This window comes from Cebidichthys violaceus, unplaced genomic scaffold (genome assembly GCF_023349555.1).
Source record: "Cebidichthys violaceus isolate CVI_PGR_0920_01 unplaced genomic scaffold, fCebVio1.0.p SCAF_16, whole genome shotgun sequence".
Lineage (NCBI taxonomy): Eukaryota > Metazoa > Chordata > Actinopteri > Perciformes > Stichaeidae > Cebidichthys > Cebidichthys violaceus.
Window position 1 is genome coordinate 14,064,216 of NW_027176329.1, and position 24,288 is coordinate 14,088,503.

The 24,288-nt window shown below is 45.0% G+C and overlaps 2 protein-coding genes and 1 long non-coding RNA gene across 3 annotated transcripts in view; all 3 read left to right on the top strand.

Moving 5' to 3' along the window:
* Positions 1-1,923: 1,923 nt before the first annotated feature.
* Positions 1,924-3,421, top strand: LOC137872438 (uncharacterized). The gene is made up of 4 exons (XM_068710652.1): positions 1,924-2,009; positions 2,087-2,130; positions 2,217-3,216; positions 3,356-3,421. Exons 1-3 carry the CDS (start codon positions 1,987-1,989, stop codon positions 3,182-3,184), a joined length of 1,035 nt encoding a protein of 344 aa, XP_068566753.1. The 5' UTR covers positions 1,924-1,986; the 3' UTR covers positions 3,185-3,216; positions 3,356-3,421.
* Positions 3,422-14,035: 10,614 nt separating this feature from the next.
* On the top strand, positions 14,036-14,669 carry LOC137872439 (uncharacterized). Its single transcript, XR_011102878.1, has 2 exons — positions 14,036-14,436; positions 14,593-14,669. It is a non-coding gene; the product is annotated as an uncharacterized lncRNA (long non-coding RNA).
* A 4,463-nt stretch (positions 14,670-19,132) lies between these two features.
* LOC137872916 (protein MTSS 1-like) overlaps positions 19,133-24,288 on the top strand; it is a 55,195-nt gene continuing 50,039 nt past the window's right edge. Inside the window, exon 1 of the mRNA XM_068711427.1 lies at positions 19,133-19,539. Coding sequence (XP_068567528.1) covers positions 19,468-19,539 — 72 coding nt within the window. The 5' untranslated portion in view covers positions 19,133-19,467. The remainder of the gene's footprint in view (positions 19,540-24,288) is intronic.

The window sequence follows — 24,288 nt, forward strand, 5'->3', positions numbered from 1 at the left end:
GTCTGCATAATTATGATAACACACTTTGTTGTTTTCCATAATCTGAGCTAGTGGTAGCATGTCGATGTTGAACAGAAGAGGCCCCAGTATTGAACCTTGGGGAACACCACATGTCATTTTAGTCAGCTCTGATGTGTAATTAGCTACAGACTCAAAGTATTCGCTGTCCGTCAAGTAGGATTCAAACCAGTTGTGCCAGAGAGTCCTACCCACATTTTTAGTTTTTCTAGTAGTCTGTCATGGTCGACCATGTCGAATGCAGCACTGAGATCTAGTAATACTAAGACTGAAATGTTGCCATTGTCTGTGTTTAAGTGGATGTTATTGAAAACTTTAACAAGAGCAGTTTCAGTGCTGTGGTGCTGTTGAAAGCCTGACCGAAAGACATCAAAACAGTTATTTACGGCCAAAAAGTTGATTCAGCTGTTGAAAATCTGCTTTTTCAGTTATTTTACTTAAAAATGTGAGGTTTGATATTGGCCTATAATTTTTCATTGTTGCGGAGTCTAAATTAGCCTTCTTTAGGAGTGGTTTAATAACTGCAGTTTTTAGGGCTTGTGGAAGACACCTGAGAGAAGGGATGTGTTTACAATTTGTAAAAGATCAGTGGTCATGCAGTTTAAAATATTTTTGAAAAGATGCGTTGGTGGAATATCCAAGCAGCAGGAGGATGACTTCAGATGTTGTATAGTTAAAGACTCAAGTATTAGCTACAAGTTCTTATTATTGTGCAGATTTCCAACAGATATCCTCTAAGAGTGGTATGCTCTACCTCCCTCTTAGATTGGTATGTTTTGTCTCCTCAGTATAGTTCATGAAGGCCACAAGAGAGTTTTTCCAGTAGTCATGCCAATTAATCCCAAATGTACAGTATTCATCCCTGTTTTGGTGATTCTTGTTCTGTTTCATTTCTGTTACTGCATGGTCATCCTAATTAGGCTTGCTTAAGAGTAATTAAGTGTCTGCTGTGTTAGCTTCCACCTGTGTAGAGCCTGTGCTTAATGTTACTACATTCAATGCGCCTCTGTTTAGTCATTACTCGTTTTTTAAACCCATTGTGTTGCTGAAATTAAAATAAGTCTGTAAGTTTAATCAGGTACTATGTCCACAGGTTAATATTTGTTAAGTCTGTAGTCTTGGTGTCCTACTTGTGGGTGATATAACTAAATGTCTCGATGGTTAATTGCTGTTAACTGTTAACTATTCCCTGTAATGGGATGAGTTAGTGTAGATAGCTATCACCATTGTGGCCTCAGGCTCCACCTCGTGGCCGTGCTAAGCATAGCGGTGCATGCCATGTTGTTCTTTACAATGCTTGGGTTTAATGGTTTTTCTTTGTTTATTTCAGAAACCACTCACACACCTACTTACAAACACAAACTACGAAGGTATTTCTGTACACCCTGTCAAGCCAAACTCAGCAATAAAGATTTCTATCTGGAACTACCAAACTGTTTGTGATTTGACCAGTCACTTCAGTGGTGGGTGGTATGATTTCTGGAACTTAAGTTGTGAGAGAAGCCACTGTTAGTCAACCTCTTTCTTTTACACTTGCATATTTGTATTTTAGTAAACGTCCAGTGTCACCTGTCAACGTCAGTGAGAAAGCACTACATTGTAGTGGAAATCTGACAACCTCAACAAATGAAACCAAAAGCACTTTAACTACTGTTTGTATGAGGACATTTGTCTTGCAGCCTGGGAGGGTTTGTAATTTTTGTGAATTTACCTTTAAAGCAGATCTACAAACTGAACTGAAACATTTGAAATTAGCTAAATTGCAAACACCTGCCCAGGTTGTGAGAGTGGACATCCCAGCCTGATTCCAATCATTTAATCAGCGTGAGACGTGATTGGTCGGCACCAACACTTGAAAAGGGCCACTGTCTGTGCAGCAGTCAGAAAGCTGAAACAGTAGAGTCTGTTGGTTTTCCTGTGAGGAGCAACACATTGCAGGCTGTTTAGCTTCAGTTTGAGAATCAAAAAATGTTTTTTGAATTTTGCGTAAGGTATGATTGCTCTTCTTTGTTTCAGCAGCTGTGTAATTCTTCTATCATGTTTTGTTCACTTTACCATCTTTTTTCAGAGTGCTTGTGATCTCCCTGTTGGATTTTGGGCAGCATGCAAATGGTAAGAATTCATGCTACAAGAGCTGCAGTTTCAATTTACCAACTTCTTCACTGAACTGACCTTCTGAAATGTTTTTCTTTTTCTAGCACTCAGCTACAGAAGTGGAGGCTCCAGTGGCATTATGCCTCACTTTGATTATCCAGGAAACCATAAACCTGCTTTTGCTTCCACTTATGAGAGGTCTGCACACCCTGGAGGGTTTCTGGGTAGTTCTGGATCCAGTCACAGTGAAAGTGGGCGGGTAGATAGTTACAGTCCAGAGCGAAGTGTTTTTAGTTACCTCCCTGGGTCACGGATCATTCAGAAACCCACACAGGACTCCCAGCAGGCACCTCCAGCTAATGCCAATGCAAATGGTGTCTTCCAGACCAAAGATGCAATGTGGGATTTTGCCTTACCAAAGAATGGAAAAAGATTTGGGTTAGGAATTGCTTCAAGTAGTGGAATTGGTATGCAAGCTGGTCCTCAGCCGCGGTCAAAGCCCCAGCAGACTAGTTACTGGCCGCGGTCAAAGCCCCAGCAGACTAGTTACTGGCCGCGGTCAAAGCCCCAGCAGACTAGTTACTGGCCGCGGTCAAAGCCCCAGCAGACTAGTTACCGGCCGCGGACTATTTACCGGCCACCCCAGGGGACTAGTTACGGGCCGCCCCCCAAGCCCCAGGAGCCTATTTACCGGCCACCCCAGGGGATTAGCTATGGGCCGCCTCCCAAACCCCAGGAGCCTATTTACCGCCCGCCCCAGGGGATTAATTACGGGCCGCCACCCAAACCCCAGGAGCCTATTTACCGGCCGCCCCAGGGGATTAGTTACAGGCCGCCCCCCAAGCCCCAGGAGCCTATTTACCGGCCGCCCCAGGGGATTAATTACGGGCCGCCCCCCAAGCCCCAGGAGAGTAGTTACCGCTATGGAATGAGGGATTATCCTTCTCTTAGAAGTAGTTCTGGTCCTAATGTGCAGCCCGCTGACTTGAATGTTGATCCAAGAAGTTCAAGGCAATTTCCCATGGCATCCCCGGACCATCCCAGGTGGCAGAATCCACTGGTGCTTGTTTAAAATGGACACCAGTTACCTTGAGTATCTTCACTGTAAGTTTGTCTAACTTTACATGTTCTTGACCAGATTAAATATTCAATCCTACAAATTTTGTTTTACATGGTGAAGGAAATATCTTTCTAGTTGAGATGAATGCATTGCAAACTTGCTAAATGACATTTCTGTTCTCAGATTCCTGACTGCAGTCTGTCCTGGCATCAACTTTTTGTGACATTCAATAAAGTACTTGGAACTGCACTGTCTGTCATGAACGTCATTTGTAATCTGCTAAATTGCTGTTGTGTGACAATGCTCCATAGTAGCTTGATAGAATAGTACTATAACGTCTTTAGTTGGATCAGATATTATGTTTGTTTTTCTAGGTCTTTGTGAAGTGGTAGATTAGTTGATAACACACTGGTTTATTAATGCTTCTACATTTCTGTTTGGAAACTCGTGTCTACACTGTGGCATTTTAGAACGCTCATTTTCCTGACATTTGGTCAGGAAACAGAATTTTGGCAAGTTTTATTTTTCATCACCCTGATCATGAGTTATTCACTGTGTAGAGTAAGACTGGTGCATTGGAGGGCCCTGAAGTGGATGTTTTTGTAAAGGACATGATGGGAGCTGGTGATAAAGGTCTTATCCGTCACAATATCATTGCCATTACTCATCTCATCTCCAACCACTTATCTGGGATCGGGTTACGGGGGCAACAGCTCCAGCAGGGGACCCCAAACTTCCCTTTCCCGGGCCACATCAGCCAGCTCTGACTGGGGGATCCCAAGGCGCTCCCAGGCCAGTTTGGAGATATAGTCCCTCCACCTGGGCCTCCCTCGGGGTCTCCTCCCAGCTGGCATCCTTACCAGATCCCCGAACCACCTCAACTGGCTCCTTTCCATGCAAAGGAGCAGCGACTCTACTCGGAGTCCCTCACGAATGACCGAACTTCTCACCCTATCTCTAAGGGAGAAGCCAGCCACCCTCCTGAGGAAACCCATTTCGGCCGCTTGTACCCGCAATCTAATTCTTTCGGTCATGACCCAGTCCACATGACCATAGGTGAGGGTAGGAACAAAGATTGCCCGGTAGATGGGGTGCCTTGCCTTGCGGCTCAGCTCTTTTCGTCACAACGGTGCGGTAGAGTGACTGCAATACCGCCCCAGCTGCTCCGATTCTCTGGCCAATCTCACATTCCATTGTTCCCTGACTTGCGAACAAGACCCCGAGGTACTTGAACTCCTTCACTTTGGGTAAGGACTCATTCCCTACCCGGAGTGGGCAATCCACCGGTTTCCTGCTGAGAACCATGGCCTCACATTTAGAGGTGCTGATCCTCATCCCAACCGCTTCACACTCGGCTGTGAACCGATCCAATGAGTGCTGGAGGTCGCAGCCCGATGACATCAGGACCACATCATCTGCAAACGGCAGTGATGCAATCCTCAGCCCACCGAACTGTAAACACTCCTCCCCACGACTACGCCTTGATATCCTGTCAATGAATACCACAAACAGGATTGGTGACAAAGCGCAGCCCTGGCGGAGGCCAACCCTCACCGGAAACGAGTCAGACTTACTACCGAGAACCCGGACACTGCTCTCGCTTTGGGCGTACAGGGATTGGATGGCCCCCAAAAGTGGCCCCCTCACCCCATACTCCCGCAGCACCTCCCACAGTATCTCCCGGGGGACCCGATCTTACGCTTTCTCCAGGTCCACAAAACACATGTAGACCGGATGGGAGTATTCCCAAGCCCCCTCCAGGATCCTTGCGAGAGTGAAGAGCTGGTCCATCGTTCCAAGGCCAGGACGGAATCCGCATTGTTCCTCTTCAATCCGAGGTTCGACTATCGGCCGAACCCTCCTTTCCAGCACCTTGGAGTACACTTTACTATTTTTTTTTTTTTTTTTTTTTTTAAATATACAGGGCAGATGCAGAATTTTAACAATTAGATATCAGTCATTGTAATTTACATCACCTCTGACCTCTCTGTTGAACCTTGTTCTCCAGCCCAGCATCAGAAGCACAGACCTGGACAAGTTCAGGAAAGCCCCGACGGGTAACTGCAACATCAACGGAGACGGAAAGATCCAGAAGAACGAGCTGGCTATTTGCCTTTGCCTCAAATTCAAATAACAGACCCTTGCAGCATTCAAGCTACTTTTCTTTATTTCTGTCGCTACTCACTTCATACTGCCTCTCTTTTCTTTCTCTTTTTTAATTTTAATGTGCATCTTTTACTTTTTCCATTCCTTCTCCTGTCCTAATCCTAATTTCTGGAAGTATATCTCCTCCCTTACTGGTGCGGTTTGGTGTTTAAAAGCCAATGTATATCAATAAAAGTACAGTACATGACCATTTTTTATATTTTTCTGTATAAAAAGTCAATGTGTGCATTTTATGTGGATTAATGCCACCATGATTTAAATATAGCTTCCAAAAACATGTAGTTGCTGTTTTCATGTTTGCATGACTTGCTTCTTTATGTGTTATTATATGAAACGGTGTTTGAATTATTTTGAAACCAGTTACATGAACAATTGTTAAAGTATTACATCTTTGTCGGCTACCTTTTTCCTCTGACAAGTAAATTCTGCAAAAAAAAAAAATGCATTAAATCACTGCATGTGGCTTTTCATGTGTCCTCAAATCAATGGCTAAATAAATCTGTTTTATATGCTTTGGAAAATCAGCAAAAGTTATGTGAAATATGTTATTTCCAATAGGCTTTAACAAGCAAAACCATGTTTTGAACCACTTTGTTTTAAAGGCCACACCACTTAAACTATTCCAACTCCCCTCTAAGAGTGGTTTGCTCTTCCTGCCCCTGTGGTATGTTTGTTCTCAGTATCAGTGACTTGCGGTGATGTATGTGGCTGGTGAGCCTCACCAGCCTCCCCTGACCGTACGTCCCTGCTCAGTGTAGGTCATGAGGGCCATAAGAGATTTTTCTGAGTTCCAGTTGTAAGGCCAATTAGTCCTTAGCTCCTTAGTGAGTATGTTGGAGCAACCGGGAAGGAAAGGCAGAGTCGTATTAGAGTGTGGCTCACATGTATCCCCCCTGTTAGGAAAGCACCCCCATGACCTGCGCTCCAGTTTCCGCCGCTTCATTCATCCCCTCAAGGTCCCCATACCAACTCTCCTTGAGCTGGATGACTGGCAACACAGCGGTGGAGACATGGTTTGGAAACACAGAAAGTGACCCAAGTTTCCTTGCTGCATCTGAGTCTCCCATCATACATGTCTGTGATCAGACGTCCCCATCCCTGAAGCTGGAGGTTTAGCGCAGTGAGATGCTTTGCTATGTCGTTCAAAAAGGCCAGCTCACATCGTCACTTTTCGTCCCGGAGCGCTGTGGTGTGATGGGCCAGTTATGATAGATATATATTTTCTCACGGGACGATATAATTGCACCGAGGGCCGGATTTGGCATTTGACAAAGACAAATTTGACATGTCTGGGCTAGAGTATGAGCTCCAAGTGTAAGAGGGCAACACCATGTTCAGCAGCAGCTCAAGGAGGAAGAAGGGAACCAATATCAAAGGGCAAAAGAAAACCTCCAAGCCTACAGTGGGGCCCTCAGCAGTTCTGATGATTACAGCCACCGCGTCTCAGAAAGAGGCAGTATTACCACCACCACCCTCAACAGACAGATCAGTAAGAAGTACTGCTTCTCCATGTTTAGTTCTGACTCTGGGAATAGAAAGTAGACCCGTCCCAGACGACCTAAGGGGTCGAGATGGTTCATAAGGTAGCAGCAGATCAGAGATGTATTTTGGCCATAAACCATTCAGTGCTTTATAAACCAACAGCAGGATTTTAAAGTCAATTCTTTGTTGGACAGGAAGCCAGTGCAAAGACCTCAGAACTGGAGTGATGTCATCCACTTTCTTGGTCTCAGTGAGGACTCGAGCTGCAGCGTTCTGATTGACATGAGACCTGTTAACACACCGTTACAGTAGTCGAGTCTACTAAAGATAAATGCATGGACAAGTTTTTACAAATCCTGTTGAGACATAAGTCCTCTAATCCTTGATATATTCTTCAGGTGATAGTAGGCTGATTTTGTAATTGTCTTGATATGGCTGTTCAGGTTGAGGTCTGAATCCATAACTACACATAGATTTCTGGCTTGGTTTGTGGTTTTTAACATCAGTGATTGAAGCTGAGGGCTGATTTTCAATTGTTCGTCCTTGGTACCAAAAACAATTACTTCTGTTTTATCTTTGTTTAATTGAAGAAAATTCTGGCACATTCAGTTGTTAATTTGTTCAATGCATTTACCCAGCCCTTGTATGGGATTATAGTTCCCTGGTGATATAGTTATGTAGATAGTTATGTCGTTGGTGGAATATCCAAGCAGCAGGAGGATGACTTCAGATGTTGTATAGTTAAAGACTCAAGTATTAGCTACAAGTTCTTATTATTGTGCAGATTTCCAACAGATATCCTCTAAGAGTGGTATGCTCTACCTCCCTCTTAGATTGGTATGTTTTTTCTCCTCAGTATAGTTCATGAAGGCCACAAGAGAGTTTTTCCAGTAGTCATGCCAATTAATCCCAAATGTACAGTATTCATCCCTGTTTTGGTGATTCTGGTTCAGTTTCATTTCTGTTACTGCTGGTCATCCTAATTAGGCTTGCTTAAGAGTGATAACTAAATGTCTCGATGGTTAATTGCTGTTAACTGTTAACTATTCCCTGTAATGGGATGAGTTAGTGTAGGTAGCTATCACCATTGTGGCCTCAGGTTCCACCTCGTGGCTGTGCTAAGCATAGTGGTGCATGCCATGTTGTTCTTTACAATGCTTGGGTTTAATGGTTTTCCTTTGTTTATTTCAGAAACCACTCACACACCTACTTACAAACACAAACTACGAAGGTATTTCTGTACACCCTGTCAAGCCAAACTCAGCAATAAAGTTTTCTATCTGGAACTACCAAACTGTTTGTGATTTGACCAGTCACTTCAGTGGTGGGTGGTGATTTCTGGAACTTAAGTTGTGAGAGAAGCCACTATCAGTCAACTTCTTTCTTTTACACTTGCATATTTGTCTTTAAGTCAACGTCCAGTGTCACCTGTCAACATCAGTGAGAAAGCACTACATTGTATGCAGTACTCATTGCAGCTGTGTCTAAATTACATACTAATATGGATATATAATGCACAACATCCCTAAAAACATTTGTCTTTTCACAACAACATGATGTTGTTGATTTTAATACAGCTTCATAGTGTTTAGAAAAAGAGCTTAATAGCAGAGCAACACGCTTCTTCTTTTCTCTAGTTTCTAGTTCTGTTTTAAGTTCTGTTGTGTTTGAGTTGAGGCAGAATTCTCGGCAGTGGAAATTAACCTCAATGTTGACAACCTCAACAAATTAAACCAAAAGCACTTTAACTACTGTTTGTATGAGGACATTTGTCTCGCAGCCTGGGAGGGTTTGTAATTTTTGTGAATTTACCTTTAAAGCAGATCTACAAACTGAATTGAAACATTTGAAATTAGCTAAATTGCAAACACCTGCCCAGGTTGGGAGTGTGGACATCCCAGCCTGATTCCAATTACTTCATCAGAGTGAGACGTGATTGGTCGGCACCAACACTTGAAAAGGGCCACTGTCTGTGCAGTAGTCAGAAAGCTGAAACAGTAGAGTCTGTTGGTTTTCCTACGAGGAGCAACACAAATTGCAAGCTGTTCAGCTTCAGTTTGAAAACCAAAGATGTTTTGGGGTTTTTGTGTGAGGTATGATAACTCTTCTTTGTTTCAGAAAGCTGTATAATTCTTTTATCATGTTTTGTTCACTTTATTATCTTTTTTTCAGAGTGCTTATGATCTCCCTGTTGGCTTTTGGGCAGCATGCAAATGGTAAGAAGTCATGCTACAAGAGCTGCAGTTTCAATTTACCAACTTCTTCACAGAACTGACCTTCTGAAATGTTTTTCTTTTTCTAGCACTCAGCTACAGAAGTGGAGGCTCCAGTGGCATTACGCCTCACTTTGATTATCCAGGAAACCATAAACCTGCTTTTGCTTCCACTTATGAGAGGTCTGCACACCCTGGAGGGTTTCTGGGTAGTTCTGGATCCAGTCACAGTGAAAGTGGGCGGGTAGATAGTTACAGTGCAGAGCGAAGTGTTTCTAGAAACCTTCCTGGCTCACGGATCATTCGGAAACCCACACAGGACTCCCAGCAGGCACCTCCAGCTAACACCAATGCAAATGGTGTCTTCCAGACCAAAGCTGAAATGTGGGATTTTGCCTTGCCAAAGAATGGAAAAAGATTTGAGTCAGCTATTGCTTCAAGTAGTGGAATTATTATGCTACCTGGTCCTCAGCCCCCATCCGAGCCCCAGCAGACCAGTTACCAGTCTCCCTCCAAGCCCCAGCAGACCAGTTACCAGTCTCCCTCCAAGCCCCAGCAGACCAGTTACCAGTCGCTACTTCACGCTAACCCAAATGGTGTTTCCCAAACCAAAGCTGGCATGTGGGATTTATTCTTACCCCAAAATGGAAAAAGAATTGAGTCGGGTGTTCCTTCAAGTAGTGGAATTGTTATGCAATCTGGTCCTAAGTTGCCGTCCAAGCCCCAGCAGACGGGGTACCAGTTGCCATCCAAGCCACAGCAAACGGGTCACCAGTCGCCGTCCAAGCCCCAGCAGACGGGTTACCAGTCGCCCTCCAAGCCCCAGCAGACAGGTTACCAGCAGCCACCTCACGCTAACCCCAATGCAAATGGTGTTTCCCAGACCAAAGCTGGCATGTGGGATTTATTCTCACCCCAAAATGGAAAAATAATTGAGTCGGGTGTTCCTTCAAGTAGTGGAATTGTTATGCAATCTGGTCCTGAGTTGCCGTCCAAGCCCCAGCAGACGGCTAACCAGTTGCCGTCCAAGCCCCAGCAGACGGCTTACCAGTTGCCGTCCAAGCCCCAGCAGACGGCTTACCAGTTGCCGTCCAAGCCCCAGCAGACGGGTTACCAGTTGCCGTCCAAGCCCCAGCAGACGGGTTACCAGTTGCCGTCCAAGCCCCAGCAGACGGGTTACCAGTTGCCGTCCAAGCCCCAGCAGACGGGTTACCAGTTGCCGTCCAAGCCCCAGCAGACGGGTTACCAGTTGCCGTCCAAGCCCCAGCAGACGGGTTACCAGTTGCCGTCCAAGCCCCAGCAGACGGGCTACCAGTTGCCGTCCAAGCCCCAGCAGACGGGCTACCAGTTGCCGTCCAAGCCCCAGCAGACGGGCTACCAGTTGCCGTCCAAGCCCCAGCAGACGGGTTACCAGTTGCCGTCCAAGCCCCAGCAGACGGGTTACCAGTTGCCGTCCAAGCCCCAGCAGACAGCTTACCAGCAGCCACCTCAAGCTAACCCCAATGCAAATGGTGTTTCCCAGACCAAAGCTGGCATGTGGGATTTATTCTTACCCCAAAATGGAAAAATAATGGAGTCGGGTGTTCCTTCAAGTAGTGGAATTGTTATGCAATCTGGTCCTGAGTTGCCGTCCAAGCCCCAGCAGACGGGCTACCAGTTGCCGTCCAAGCCCCAGCAGACGGGCTACCAGTTGCCGTCCAAGCCCCAGCAGACGGGCTACCAGTTGCCGTCCAAGCCCCAGCAGACGGGCTACCAGTTGCCGTCCAAGCCCCAGCAGACGGGCTACCAGTTGCCGTCCAAGCCCCAGCAGACGGGCTACCAGTTGCCGTCCAAGCCCCAGCAGACGGGCTACCAGTTGCCGTCCAAGCCCCAGCAGACGGGCTACCAGTTGCCGTCCAAGCCCCAGCAGACGGGCGACCAGTTGCCGTCCAAGCCCCAGCAGACGGGCGACCAGTTGCCGTCCAAGCCCCAGCAGACGGGCGACCAGTTGCCGTCCAAGCCCCAGCAGACGGGCGACCAGTTGCCGTCCAAGCCCCAGCAGACGGGCGACCAGTTGCCGTCCAAGCCCCAGCAGACGGGCGACCAGTTGCCGTCCAAGCCCCCGCAGACGGGCGACCAGTTGCCGTCCAAGCCCCCGCAGACGGGCTACCAGTTGCCGTCCAAGCCCCCGCAGACGGGCTACCAGTTGCCGTCCAAGCCCCCGCAGACGGGCTACCAGTTGCCGTCCAAGCCCCCGCAGACGGGTTACCAGTTGCCGTCCAAGCCCCCGCAGACGGGTTACCAGTTGCCGTCCAAGCCCCCGCAGACGGGTTACCAGTTGCCGTCCAAGCCCCCGCAGACGGGTTACCAGTTGCCGTCCAAGCCCCCGCAGACGGGTTACCAGTTGCCGTCCAAGCCCCAGCAGACGGGTTACCAGTTGCCGTCCAAGCCCCAGCAGACGGGCTACCAGTTGCCGTCCAAGCCCCAGCAGACGGGCTACCAGTTGCCGTCCAAGCCCCAGCAGACGGGCTACCAGTTGCCGTCCAAGCCCCAGCAGACGGGTTACCAGTTGCCGTCCAAGCCCCAGCAGACGGGCTACCAGTTGCCGTCCAAGCCCCCGCAGACGGGCTACCAGTTGCCGTCCAAGCCCCCGCAGACGGGCTACCAGTTGCCGTCCAAGCCCCCGCAGACGGGCTACCAGTTGCCGTCCAAGCCCCCGCAGACGGGTTACCAGTTGCCGTCCAAGCCCCCGCAGACGGGTTACCAGTTGCCGTCCAAGCCCCCGCAGACGGGTTACCAGTTGCCGTCCAAGCCCCCGCAGACGGGTTACCAGTTGCCGTCCAAGCCCCAGCAGACGGGTTACCAGTTGCCGTCCAAGCCCCAGCAGACGGGTTACCAGTTGCCGTCCAAGCCCCAGCAGACGGGCTACCAGTTGCCGTCCAAGCCCCAGCAGACGGGCTACCAGTTGCCGTCCAAGCCCCAGCAGACGGGCTACCAGTTGCCGTCCAAGCCCCAGCAGACGGGCTACCAGTTGCCGTCCAAGCCCCAGCAGACGGGTTACCAGTTGCCGTCCAAGCCCCAGCAGACGGGTTACCAGTTGCCGTCCAAGCCCCAGCAGACGGGTTACCAGTTGCCGTCCAAGCCCCAGCAGACAGCTTACCAGCAGCCACCTCAAGCTAACCCCAATGCAAATGGTGTTTCCCAGACCAAAGCTGGCATGTGGGATTTATTCTTACCCCAAAATGGAAAAATAATGGAGTCGGGTGTTCCTTCAAGTAGTGGAATTGTTATGCAATCTGGTCCTGAGTTGCCGTCCAAGCCCCAGCAGACGGGCTACCAGTTGCCGTCCAAGCCCCAGCAGACGGGCTACCAGTTGCCGTCCAAGCCCCAGCAGACGGGCTACCAGTTGCCGTCCAAGCCCCAGCAGACGGGCTACCAGTTGCCGTCCAAGCCCCAGCAGACGGGCTACCAGTTGCCGTCCAAGCCCCAGCAGACGGGCTACCAGTTGCCGTCCAAGCCCCAGCAGACGGGCTACCAGTTGCCGTCCAAGCCCCAGCAGACGGGCTACCAGTTGCCGTCCAAGCCCCCGCAGACGGGTTACCAGTTGCCGTCCAAGCCCCCGCAGACGGGTTACCAGTTGCCGTCCAAGCCCCCGCAGACGGGTTACCAGTTGCCGTCCAAGCCCCCGCAGACGGGTTACCAGTTGCCGTCCAAGCCCCCGCAGACGGGTTACCAGTTGCCGTCCAAGCCCCCGCAGACGGGTTACCAGTTGCCGTCCAAGCCCCCGCAGACGGGTTACCAGTTGCCGTCCAAGCCCCCGCAGACGGGTTACCAGTTGCCGTCCAAGCCCCAGCAGACGGGTTACCAGTTGCCGTCCAAGCCCCAGCAGACGGGTTACCAGTTGCCGTCCAAGCCCCCGCAGACGGGTTACCAGTTGCCGTCCAAGCCCCCGCAGACGGGTTACCAGTTGCCGTCCAAGCCCCCGCAGACGGGTTACCAGTTGCCGTCCAAGCCCCCGCAGACGGGTTACCAGTTGCCGTCCAAGCCCCCGCAGACGGGCTACCAGTTGCCGTCCAAGCCCCAGCAGACGGGCTACCAGTTGCCGTCCAAGCCCCAGCAGACGGGCTACCAGTTGCCGTCCAAGCCCCAGCAGACGGGCTACCAGTTGCCGTCCAAGCCCCAGCAGACGGGCTACCAGTTGCCGTCCAAGCCCCAGCAGACGGGCTACCAGTTGCCGTCCAAGCCCCAGCAGACGGGCTACCAGTTGCCGTCCAAGCCCCAGCAGACGGGCTACCAGTTGCCGTCCAAGCCCCAGCAGACGGGCTACCAGTTGCCGTCCAAGCCCCAGCAGACGGGCTACCAGTTGCCGTCCAAGCCCCAGCAGACGGGCTACCAGTTGCCGTCCAAGCCCCAGCAGACGGGCTACCAGTTGCCGTCCAAGCCCCCGCAGACGGGCTACCAGTTGCCGTCCAAGCCCCCGCAGACGGGCTACCAGTTGCCGTCCAAGCCCCCGCAGACGGGCTACCAGTTGCCGTCCAAGCCCCCGCAGACGGGCTACCAGTTGCCGTCCAAGCCCCCGCAGACGGGCTACCAGTTGCCGTCCAAGCCCCCGCAGACGGGCTACCAGTTGCCGTCCAAGCCCCCGCAGACGGGCTACCAGTTGCCGTCCAAGCCCCCGCAGACGGGCTACCAGTTGCCGTCCAAGCCCCCGCAGACGGGCTACCAGTTGCCGTCCAAGCCCCAGCAGACGGGCTACCAGCAGCCGTCCAAGCCCCAGCAGACGGGTTACCAGCAGCCACCTCAAGCTAACCCCAATGCAAATGGTGTTTCCCAGACCAAAGCTGGCATGTGGGATTTTGTCTTACCCCAAAATGGAAAAAGAATTGAGTCGGGTGTTCCTTCAAGTAGTAGAATTGTTATGCAGACGGGTTACCATTCGCCGTCCAAGCCCCAGCAGACGGGTTACCAGTCGCCGTCCAAGCCCCAGCAGACGGGTTACCAGTCGCCGTCCAAGCCCCAGCAGACGGGTTACCAGTCGCCGTCCAAGCCCCAGCAGACGGGTTACCAGTTGCCGTCCAAGCCCCGGCAGGCCTGTCTCCAACAGCCACCTCAAGCTAACCCCAATTCAAATAGTGTCTTATCCCTGACTGGAAAAAGTTTTGATTCAGGTGTTCCTTCAAGTAGTGTGCAATCTGGTTCTCAGTCCCCGTCCGAGCCTCAGCAGGATGTGTTTCAAAGCAAAACTGGAATGAGGAGTTTTCCTTTTCTTAGAGGATTTTCTGGTCCTAATATTCAGCCTGCTGACTCGACTCTTGATCCAAGAAGTTCAAGACAAATTCCCATGGCATCCCCGGACCGTCCCAGGTTGCAGAAGCCACTGGTGCTTGTTTAAAACTGACACGGATTACCTTGAGCATCTTCACTGTAAGTTTGTTGAACTTTACTTGTTCTTGACCAGATTAAATATTTAGTGCTATAAATTATGTTTTACTTGAGGGTGAGGAAAATTCCATTGCAAAAACTTCTTTGTAGTTGAGATGAATGCATTGCAAACTTGCTAAATGATATTTCTGTTCTCAGGTTCCTGACCGCGTTCTGAAAGCTGTCTGTCCTGGCATCAATGTTTTGTGAAATTCAATAAACTAGTTGGAACTGCACCATCTGTCATGAACATCATTTGTAAAAGTACTGCTGCCAATGCTCCACAGTATCAAAAAATAATACTGTTGTGTTCAGATGTTATGTTGTAGTGGTGTTTGTTTTTGTTATTTTTTTTGTATGTGCAAGTGACATGGTAGATCAGTTTAAGTTACTGGTTTAATAAGTTTATTCTGCCGTTGTGTTAAACTAAGTCTTGAGGGTGTATGAGATGCCATTGAATGATGGCTTGAATATTGTCTGATTTGTGAGTTAAGATCTAAATGCCTGAACTTAAAATGTGTGAAAGTTCACACATGAAGAGAAAGTCATGCTTCTACCCAGCTGCAAAAATAAACTGAACTTGGAACTAAATCAGCTGAAGATTGGGGGGGTGGCTGATCTCAGGAAAATTACAGAGGATGGGCATCAAGAGTCCAACCAGTCTGCTGACTCTGCCACAAGCTGCTTGCAGTCCTGCAAATGACTGCTTTTCACAGCCAGTGACCATGTTTTTTGATCTTTCTAAACTTCTGGTACTGAGTTGGTGGACTTGAGATTCAACATTGTCAGGCTTGGAGCTTGATTCCAAATCTGTTTGAAATTTGTGAAAACTCAAGAGTCTGACATCCTTTTTAAATCAAAGGCCATTAAGATGCAGGCAAAACGGCTTGATGTATCTCTCGTGAAGAGCCTGCTATTCAATGCAAATCGGATGCTTTTAGAGATGGCACAAAGCTTTGAGGTCAGTTTTGTGGCTAAAAAAATATTAAGTGGCAAAATATGTATCAGACATTTTAATTTAACATCAAGCCAGCAGTTATTTTTGTCCTAAATGGCACAATGAGCATATTTTAATACATTTGCCACAAACTGCAGGCACCATGCACTTTTAATTACAGCAGTACATTAGCTGCGACCACAAGCTGTCAGTCGGTCCACAGACATTTCCTTGTACCTTTCGATGGCAAGTTTTTGCCCGAAATTTGAATTTTAATGCGTGGATGCATGCATGTATACGTGGTTGCGGAATTGTTTGCGAAAAATCACACTTTCTGTTTTCTCCTCTTTTCAAGTCTTAGATTCAAACTTTACCAGCCAAGACTTCAGGTCACACCTCCGTTGTGACATCACAGCAGGTATTTGGCCTCCGGCAGTGTCAGAGGCTCTTTATTGAACTAACTTATATTTCTCTAGATTCTTAGATACTTAAAACTAGTGCAGTTTTCACAATGATGAACCAGAATCTACAACACATATTTTGCCACGTTCACTTAGATTTTGGACTTTAATAAAAGATTAGAAGTTGTGTAAAAGGAATCATAATGTAAAAATCGATTGAGTGGTAAACTTATTTATTGTAAATGCAAGTTATTTTTATGTGAGTTTAAAGAACACATTGAAACTATAGAAAAAAATATAGAAAAGTGATAAAACTGATTTTAAAAAAGGATAATGTGCTGTTTTTCTTAAATTTTTATATTTTTGAAGTTTGTTTTTATTTTTAAGAAGCCTCTCTGGTCAGAAGCTTCTCGTCACTCTGAAGACTCTCATCCTTTCAAACTGCTTATTAAATGAGTCATCACTACGACTTCTATGTCATTCTTTCTTCATGCAGTTTGAAATGTGCACTTTGGTTTCTTTGTCGGGGCACAAATGTGAATGCAACTGATATAAAACGGCTGATAATGCAGAGTCATAATTCTCATGAATCCTCATTGAGTCATGAGACTCAAGAGAATCAAGTGTTCCTCGTCTTCTCACTTCCTTCCCACATCTTTCTCCCCCTTCTCTCCCTCTCTCTGATAGCTGTTATTAGTTTAGTCCTCTCCTGTTTTGGGGAGATAATGACACGGAGCGTTGCTTTTTTTGTGCATCAGTGTGTGTGTGTGTGTGTGTGTGTGTGTATGTGTGTGTGTTGTTTCCCCCTGTCATTAAGCAGCCAGTCTGTGTGGTTAAAACGACACAGCTTCTACTGTTTGAAACTCTGCCAGCGTCACCATCTGATCCCAGATCTTCCTCCAGCAAACCGGTCGGCCCCACTGGCCTCAGCCCAGCCACCGGAGCTCCGGTTTAGGGCCAAAAGTCTGCAGGTTTCCCCTCTCAGCAGTAGTGGAAACTCTTCGTCACATGGCTGTTCAGCGCTGCTGTGGAGGGGATACAATGAAACTTCATATGTTTGAAGAACATCTTCTTTCTTTGATTTGATGTTTGAAATGATCAAAGATCTTAACAAATTCTTGATGTATTGTATAAGCCAACAGAAAAACTGAACCAAACACAAACATTTCAGGAGCATTTTGTTTAGTTTGGTGGATGACAGAAAGCTAAGAGGACAGTTTGGGTTTTATGACACTAATGAGTGTATCACATCATATCAGTAAGATTAAAAGTATTACCCAAAGAGTAAAACAATGTGTTCATGGGTAAATGAGAGACACATTAAAGGTCTGATGTAGCTTTATAAATGCAGTTCATTTTGTTCAGAGAAAGAGGCACTGACTATGTTTTACCACCAGGTGTCCTCCAACTGACATGAACGTCAGCAATGAGAGGGATTACCAAATGGGCTGACTGGGCACAGGCCCCGTGGCCCAAAATGTTAGGGGGGCCACTGGGCCGGACCCTCTGTTTGAAGCTACTGATAACATTTCTTGTTGGGAAGTAGCAAAAGAGACACACATTGACCACAAAGAGAAGCAAAACCACCCAAAAAAACAACACACAAAACCACTACAAAGATATAGAAAACAAATTTAAAAAAGATGCAAAACAGTCCCAAGAGACACAAACGACTACAAAAAGAACAAAAAAACAATAAAAGGAGATGCACAATGAATAAGAGACACAAAGCAAAGAAAAAGAGACACAAAACAGTCAAAAGTGATGCAAAATGACTACAAAGATCTACAAAACTAATAAAAAAAGATGCAAAACAACCAAAAAGAGACACAAAACAACTCCAAAGAGATGCACAACGACCAGAAATATGTCTCTTTGAGTCGGTGGCTCTTGTTCGAGGCCCTTCACATGTTGGTGTTCGGGGGCCCGTCATCTCATATCCTCACCATGTCAGTCCAGGGAAACCTCAGAAGTACATTTCATGTTGAGGCTCATGAATGTTGCTCATATACGTGTGTTTCTCTGACACATGCCAGAAAGATGAGTCAGCGTCCTCACACCACAGTTTTGACCTTTAACATTTGTAGTTTTCTAAAGTCCGTCCTGTCTAAAGGTCCACAGAAGATCGATCACCTCTCCTGGTTGGCATTTTTCTTCTTTGTTGTCGTCTTCCCGTCCTTCTCCTGATGTCTCCTCTTCAACTTGATATCGATGTTTCACAAACAGTTCAGTGAAATACTCTCTAGATGGCGATGCAGTTTTAAATATCATGAGTCTGTCAGGCAATGCTATGAAACCACTTTGTAAAGGCTTTTTATGTCCTGCAGCGGTTTCTAAATTGTGAAACAAGGACTTTCAGCCAACAGGTAGAAATAACCAACCATCTTCATTCCATCGTGTGAAAATGTGAAAAGTGCGACTTTTTCCTTCTACATGCACCTTCGCAGTAGGTGAAGTTATGCCGGACATATCCTGCTTTTACAATAGAAAAATAAATATAAAAATATAAAATATCCTAAAAACAAATCCTAACTTTACTTTTTTAGATCATTGAGCAGTTCTGCTCCAAAACCCTATTTATACATTTTGGAAAACATTAACAGTTTTACTCAGTTTGTGATTAGGTACTTTTAAAAAGTATTGTTGAATGTCAACAAGGCGGTTAGGCTTTTATTTTCCCTTTCATTCCTAAAAATAAAATTTTACAGATCAATGTTTGAATTATATTTCATTGCATGTATATCATTATATTATTATTATTTTTTAAAAATATATCTATATTTCTATTTGCACTCAAAGAAATATAGTTACAGGAGACACAGAAAATAAGACAAGAAAGACATACAATTAGACAAAATATCAACTTATATATATATATATATATATATATATATATATATATATATATATATATATATATATAAATAATAATTTTGGTCCTTTGATACTTATTAGTTCTAAGTTTTATTTTATTTTTCTTAATTTTTTATCATGACATTTTTTCATTATTTAATGATGATGTATTGATTATAAAACATGTGTGGTCTTCTTAATGTTTCCTTCTTTCCTAATATAACTGATATTTCTTATATTTTATTTCTCCATCTTATATTATTATTTTATTTTAAGTGGTCTTTTGATTATTTTGGATGAATATTATTTGTTTTATTTGTTTACTGTTTCTATTTGTAGGTCATGTAGATTCCTTCATATGTCCATAACTTTATTGTGTTTTATGTCACCCTCTCTTTTGCCATTAACAAAAAAGCTTCCTCAGCTGAGGGCGGGGCCAAGCGGACGCGCGTCCACGTCTCCCTCCCGACGCGTTCCCGAGCAGGCAGAGCTCAGTGGAGCAGCTCTCCGTGTGAAGTTGATCCTCTCCGGCGGCGTCGTTGCCGTTTTCCTGCAGTCTCCTCTCCGCTCCAACATGCGTCTCCTCCCACGGACATGGGATCTATCTGCCCCGAGTGGGAACTAACCGCCAGCTCTGCTGCTGCTGCTCGTGTCCGTGTTCTGGTCTCCTTCAGCCAGGGAAACCCTGCAGAGCGACTCTGAGCCTTTTCCATTGACACCGAGCCGCTTCTCCCCCCCTCCCCCCCCCCCCCCCTCCCTTTCCTCTCTTTAATTGCTTCATTTATGGACTGCAGAAGCCAGTGAGAGAGTGTTTTGTGATATTTTCCGTGGACACAGCTGAAGATGGAGACGGTGATGGAGAGGGAGTGCAGCGCGCTGGGGGGGCTTTTCCAGACTGTCATAGGAGACATGAAGGTAACATCAAGGAATAAATATATATTTTTTAAATAATCATTGTCACCTGAAATGTTCCCTCTGTTCATCCTGTAGCATCAAAACAAAGAGATTTTATTTATCTTGAGATTTCCAGTTTTTTTTATCATTAATTTGCTAATTATCCAAGAAAGAAGGGGAGAGGAAGGAGGAAGGGGGGGGGAGTAAAGTGGGTGTGTTCAGGCTCCGGTGCCTTCATTTTCACAATGTGAACGCCTGCAGCTTTCTCCCAAAAAAAATGCATGTAAACCAATCTTCATCCTGGTAACCACACAAAGCTACAGGCTACTCACGTTTACACAATGGGTTTTTATTATTTATGAGAGGGCTGTTCATAACAATCTGATTATTGGATAATTTGATAAATAATGGACTTGTAGCCAAGAAAAATCTGCTTTGTAAAACATGCTAATGTTTAAAAAAAAAAAAAAAAATCCTAACTCTACCTTTTTTAGATGAGAAGGTCAGCTCTAAAACCACATTCATACATTTTGGAAATCAACAGTTACTCAGTTTGTAATTAGGTACTTAAAAAGTAATGTTGAATGTCAACAAGGCTTTTATTTCCCTTTATTCTTAAAAATACCATTTCATATTATGACAGGACAGTCTGATTATAGGATGGTCTGATAAATGGGGGAACCTGTAACCCAGAAAAATCTGCTCTGTAAAACATGCTAATCTCCAAAGAAAAGTGCTGAACTCGTATCAAAACACGTTTTCTACTGAACATAAATGTGATTTTCAGGAAGGGATTAGTTGACCAACAGAAAACACAACCTTGTTCTAAAATATGAGGATTTGCTGCTTTTTTTTGTCTCCTATGATGATTGTAAACACAATGTTTAGAATTGTCGGTCAAACAAAACAAGCGTTGAAAAGATGTCACTTTGGAAAATGGGAATTCCCCTCAAAAAATGTGCACCATTCTGACTTTACGATTAATTGAGATGACGGTTCCTGAATCCGCCTAATTTACTAAATGAACATCATGCTGTATTAAAGAAGACTTGAAACTAGAGATTGAGACCATAAACTCATGTTTACAATGTTTACTGAAGGAATAAATCAAGAGAGAAGTAGAGTCATTTTCTCATAGACTTCTATACAACCAGAGGAGTCGCCCCCTGATGGACATCAGAGAGAATGCAGCTTTAAGACACGAAGCATCGGCTTCACTGATTCCGAGTACCGATTTGATACAAGTGTGGTTAAAAAAACAAAAATATGTAAAAACATACAGACTAATCTTTTTTTTAGCACCGTCCCAAAGTCATTTCAAACTGTCAAAAAATTCTAAATGTCCTTTTTAAAATCCTTTTACTTTATGATTGATGGTCCTCAATAGAGATTAATTGCCCTAAAAAGAAACACTCAATTCAAATGAGAAGGAAACAAATGCTTGTATTATGATTTACATTAGTAGTTTTAATAGAGACTACAGGTGTGTAGGACTAGTTTGCACATGCTCAGTAGCGATCGGCCAGGATGAACGGATCAGGTGGCGAGTGACACGTGTTGTTGTTGTTCCTGTGTGTCGTAAATGAGCTGATGAATGATAAGATAACGTGATATCACATCCAGCATCTTACTGCTATGAGCTATGAGCAACTCTAACTGGCAGATTAACCATGAGTTTTAATCCTAAATGACATAAAAGACCTAACGTCTATTAGCGCTCTGTCTTTAAATCAATGCAGATTGATCAACGGAAGTTTTCTTGATTCAATTAAGTTTTTAAAGTACGACATATTTCATCCATATATATATATATACGTATATATATACGTATATATATATATATATATATATATATATATATATATATATATATATATACATACGTGTGTATATATATATATATATATATATATTATATATACATATATATATGTATATATATATGTATATACGTATATATATATGTATATACGTATATATATGTGTGTATATATGTATATATATATATGTATGTATATATATATATATATATATGTGTTGAACTGAACTCTGGGTCAAGTTGAGGTTTAGGTTCAGGTTTATGAGTGAGTGTAGTTTTCCTCACAAGTGACGTAACACACACACACACACACACACACACACACACACACACACACACACACACACACACACACACACTTGTTTCAGTGGTGACGTCATAACAGACAGGTGGTTTCTAACAGGTGTGGTGGTTTGATTCTCAAAGGGATGAGATCTGTCACACCCTCTTCCTCCTCGTTTCCTCTTTATTCTTCCTTTACATGTCTCCTCCTCTTCTTTTTACTCCTCGTTCTGAGCCTCCTCTTCTTTGTGTCCTCTTCTCCCCTTCCTCCCTTTCCTCCTTCTCCCTCATTTCCTTTCTTATTTCAGCAATATTTTGACATCCTTCCTTGTTACTGTTTTGTGCATTGTTTTCTCTTTCAGTTTGCTTTTGTTTCCTCTCCTTCCTCCTCTCCTTCCTCGTCCTTTGTGTCCTCCCTCGTTGCCCTTCATCTCCTCCTCCACCTCCCTTTTCTCTCTCCCCTCTCTCCCTTCCTTTCTCTGCCTCTCCTCAAGTGAGTCTTTCGTCTCTCGTGCATCTGTTCCATTGTCGTTTAGTTTTCGTCTCTTCATCCTCCTGCGAGGTGAAAAACGCTGCAACGAGCTCCGCCTCTTAAAGATGCACGTTGATGCCAAAAATGAATCGAATGCTACCACACTTTTTCTTCTTTTTATTTTATTAGGATTCACACCTGCTTTTCTAATCTGCTGCATTCACAAACGTGGCTGCATCATGAATGTGAACAGAGAGATGCTTTTAATGTTTTATTCATAAAACGATGACCATTTTAAAAGAGCAACTCACTGCTGGTCCACTGGTCATTTTAACTACTTACACACAGTTTGTTCTGTAACAATGCCTCGTATTTCATGAGCTCATCGTAGTAAGTAAGTCATTTGAGCGTTATTTAAAGTTACCATGTATAATTAATAATGAGTTTAACAAGCTAGAAAGTCCACTTAATGGTGGTGTTCGGGTCAAACAAACCCAGGACTTTCACCCAGGAGACCGCTGTTTGTGTCCCGTGTGAAACCAAAAGTCAACGTCGACCTTACGTTTGTTACGTAGCTTTCACGTAAGAAAGTCGTTGTTCTTTATTTACGCTATTATTTAACACAAAGCATGATCTTTTTTTCTAACCAATCATTTCACAACGTTAACCATGTGTCTCTGTGCGTTCCTGCAAGTTTAATATGAGACTGATATGAAACGTACTTTTGTTTTTTTGGTTCATCGACCTTCAGCGTCTCCTTTAGTTTTTACAGAAACTTGCCACCATGTTTGTCTCTCAATACTTTTTGACTTCCTGTCTTCCAAACCCATTTATTCCTACTAAAGACGAGTCTTTCCGATCTTTTACTCAAACAAAAATTGTGTTTTTGTTGGGGACTACTTTCAGCGGCGGATGAATCCACATTTGGTGCTCTAGTGAGTATTTGTGGCAGCAGGAGGGTTTATGTGGGATTGAGTCAAAATCAACTACAGTGTGTGTGTGTGTTCATGGTGATGAAGGAACAACAGTGAGGCTCACTGAACAAAAATAAATGTAATTCTTATTTCCCTCTTTGATGGCAGACTGTATAATCTGAAATGCACACCTCCCAGCCTGATGTTTAATTCATACAGGTGACTGTCAGACAGCCAGATGCAGGTTTTCGCTTGTTAACATGAACATGTGTAGGTGGAGAGAGGAGACTCCAGTCTGCTGCTTCTAATTGTCTTCTACATGCAGGTTCTGATCCTCATGTTTGACTATAGAGATAAACAATGAGGACACATTATGAATGCTGGGTTAATGAAGTGAAGTTTGTCATTAATAATACGGTTGTTTCTTTTTTTTACTTTTGGTGTGTAGAGATACCGTAAAAGATTAATGTCACTTTTCCTCTGCAGGAACTTGTAACACGGGGCTTATCAAAACATGTCAGAACTCGGCTTTGGTGCTAAGTTCTTCCTCGTTTCCACTTTATATAACAAACGGATAAACGCCATATGCAACACTAAAGTTGGACTATTTAAAGCATTGTTATGTCTGTCCTATTCTCGTGAAGAACGTATAATCTCTTGAATCAAACATCAAATTTGGCGCAAATGTCCACTTAAACCCAAAGACTGTGTATCAGAAGTGGACGTAGTCGTCGTCCATTAATTCGTGGAATATTGTTTTGAAGCCTTGAGTTTGGCGTTCTTTTTTTTTTGTAACCAGTGAATGCAAGTGACCATATTTGGTAGCGATAGCGACCTGTCAATCACTGCCCCGCCCTTAAGCATACTCTGCTTTATGGTCTATTTGACTCTAAATGCACCATAATTTACTCAATGAACATCATGCTGTATTGAAGAATACTTGAAACTAGAGATTGAGACCATAAACTCATGATTACAATGTTTACTGAGGTAATAAATCAAGAGAGAAGTAGAGTCATTTTAGACTAGACTTCTATACAACCAGAGGTGTCGCCCCCTGATGGATGATTGGTGCTCAAAGGTCACTGTAATCTCACAAAACACCTTTTTAGTCACAACAATTCCAAAGTCACAATTTCCCCAAAGCCCAATGGAAATTGCTAGAAACCTGTAAAATGACCTTAAATCCTCGCTGTCCACCAGCCAAGATCTTTTATTTTGTATAATTTTCATTTCCTCACCTGCAGCTCGGCTTCACCTGCAGTCGGCGTGTCGTGTGTGTG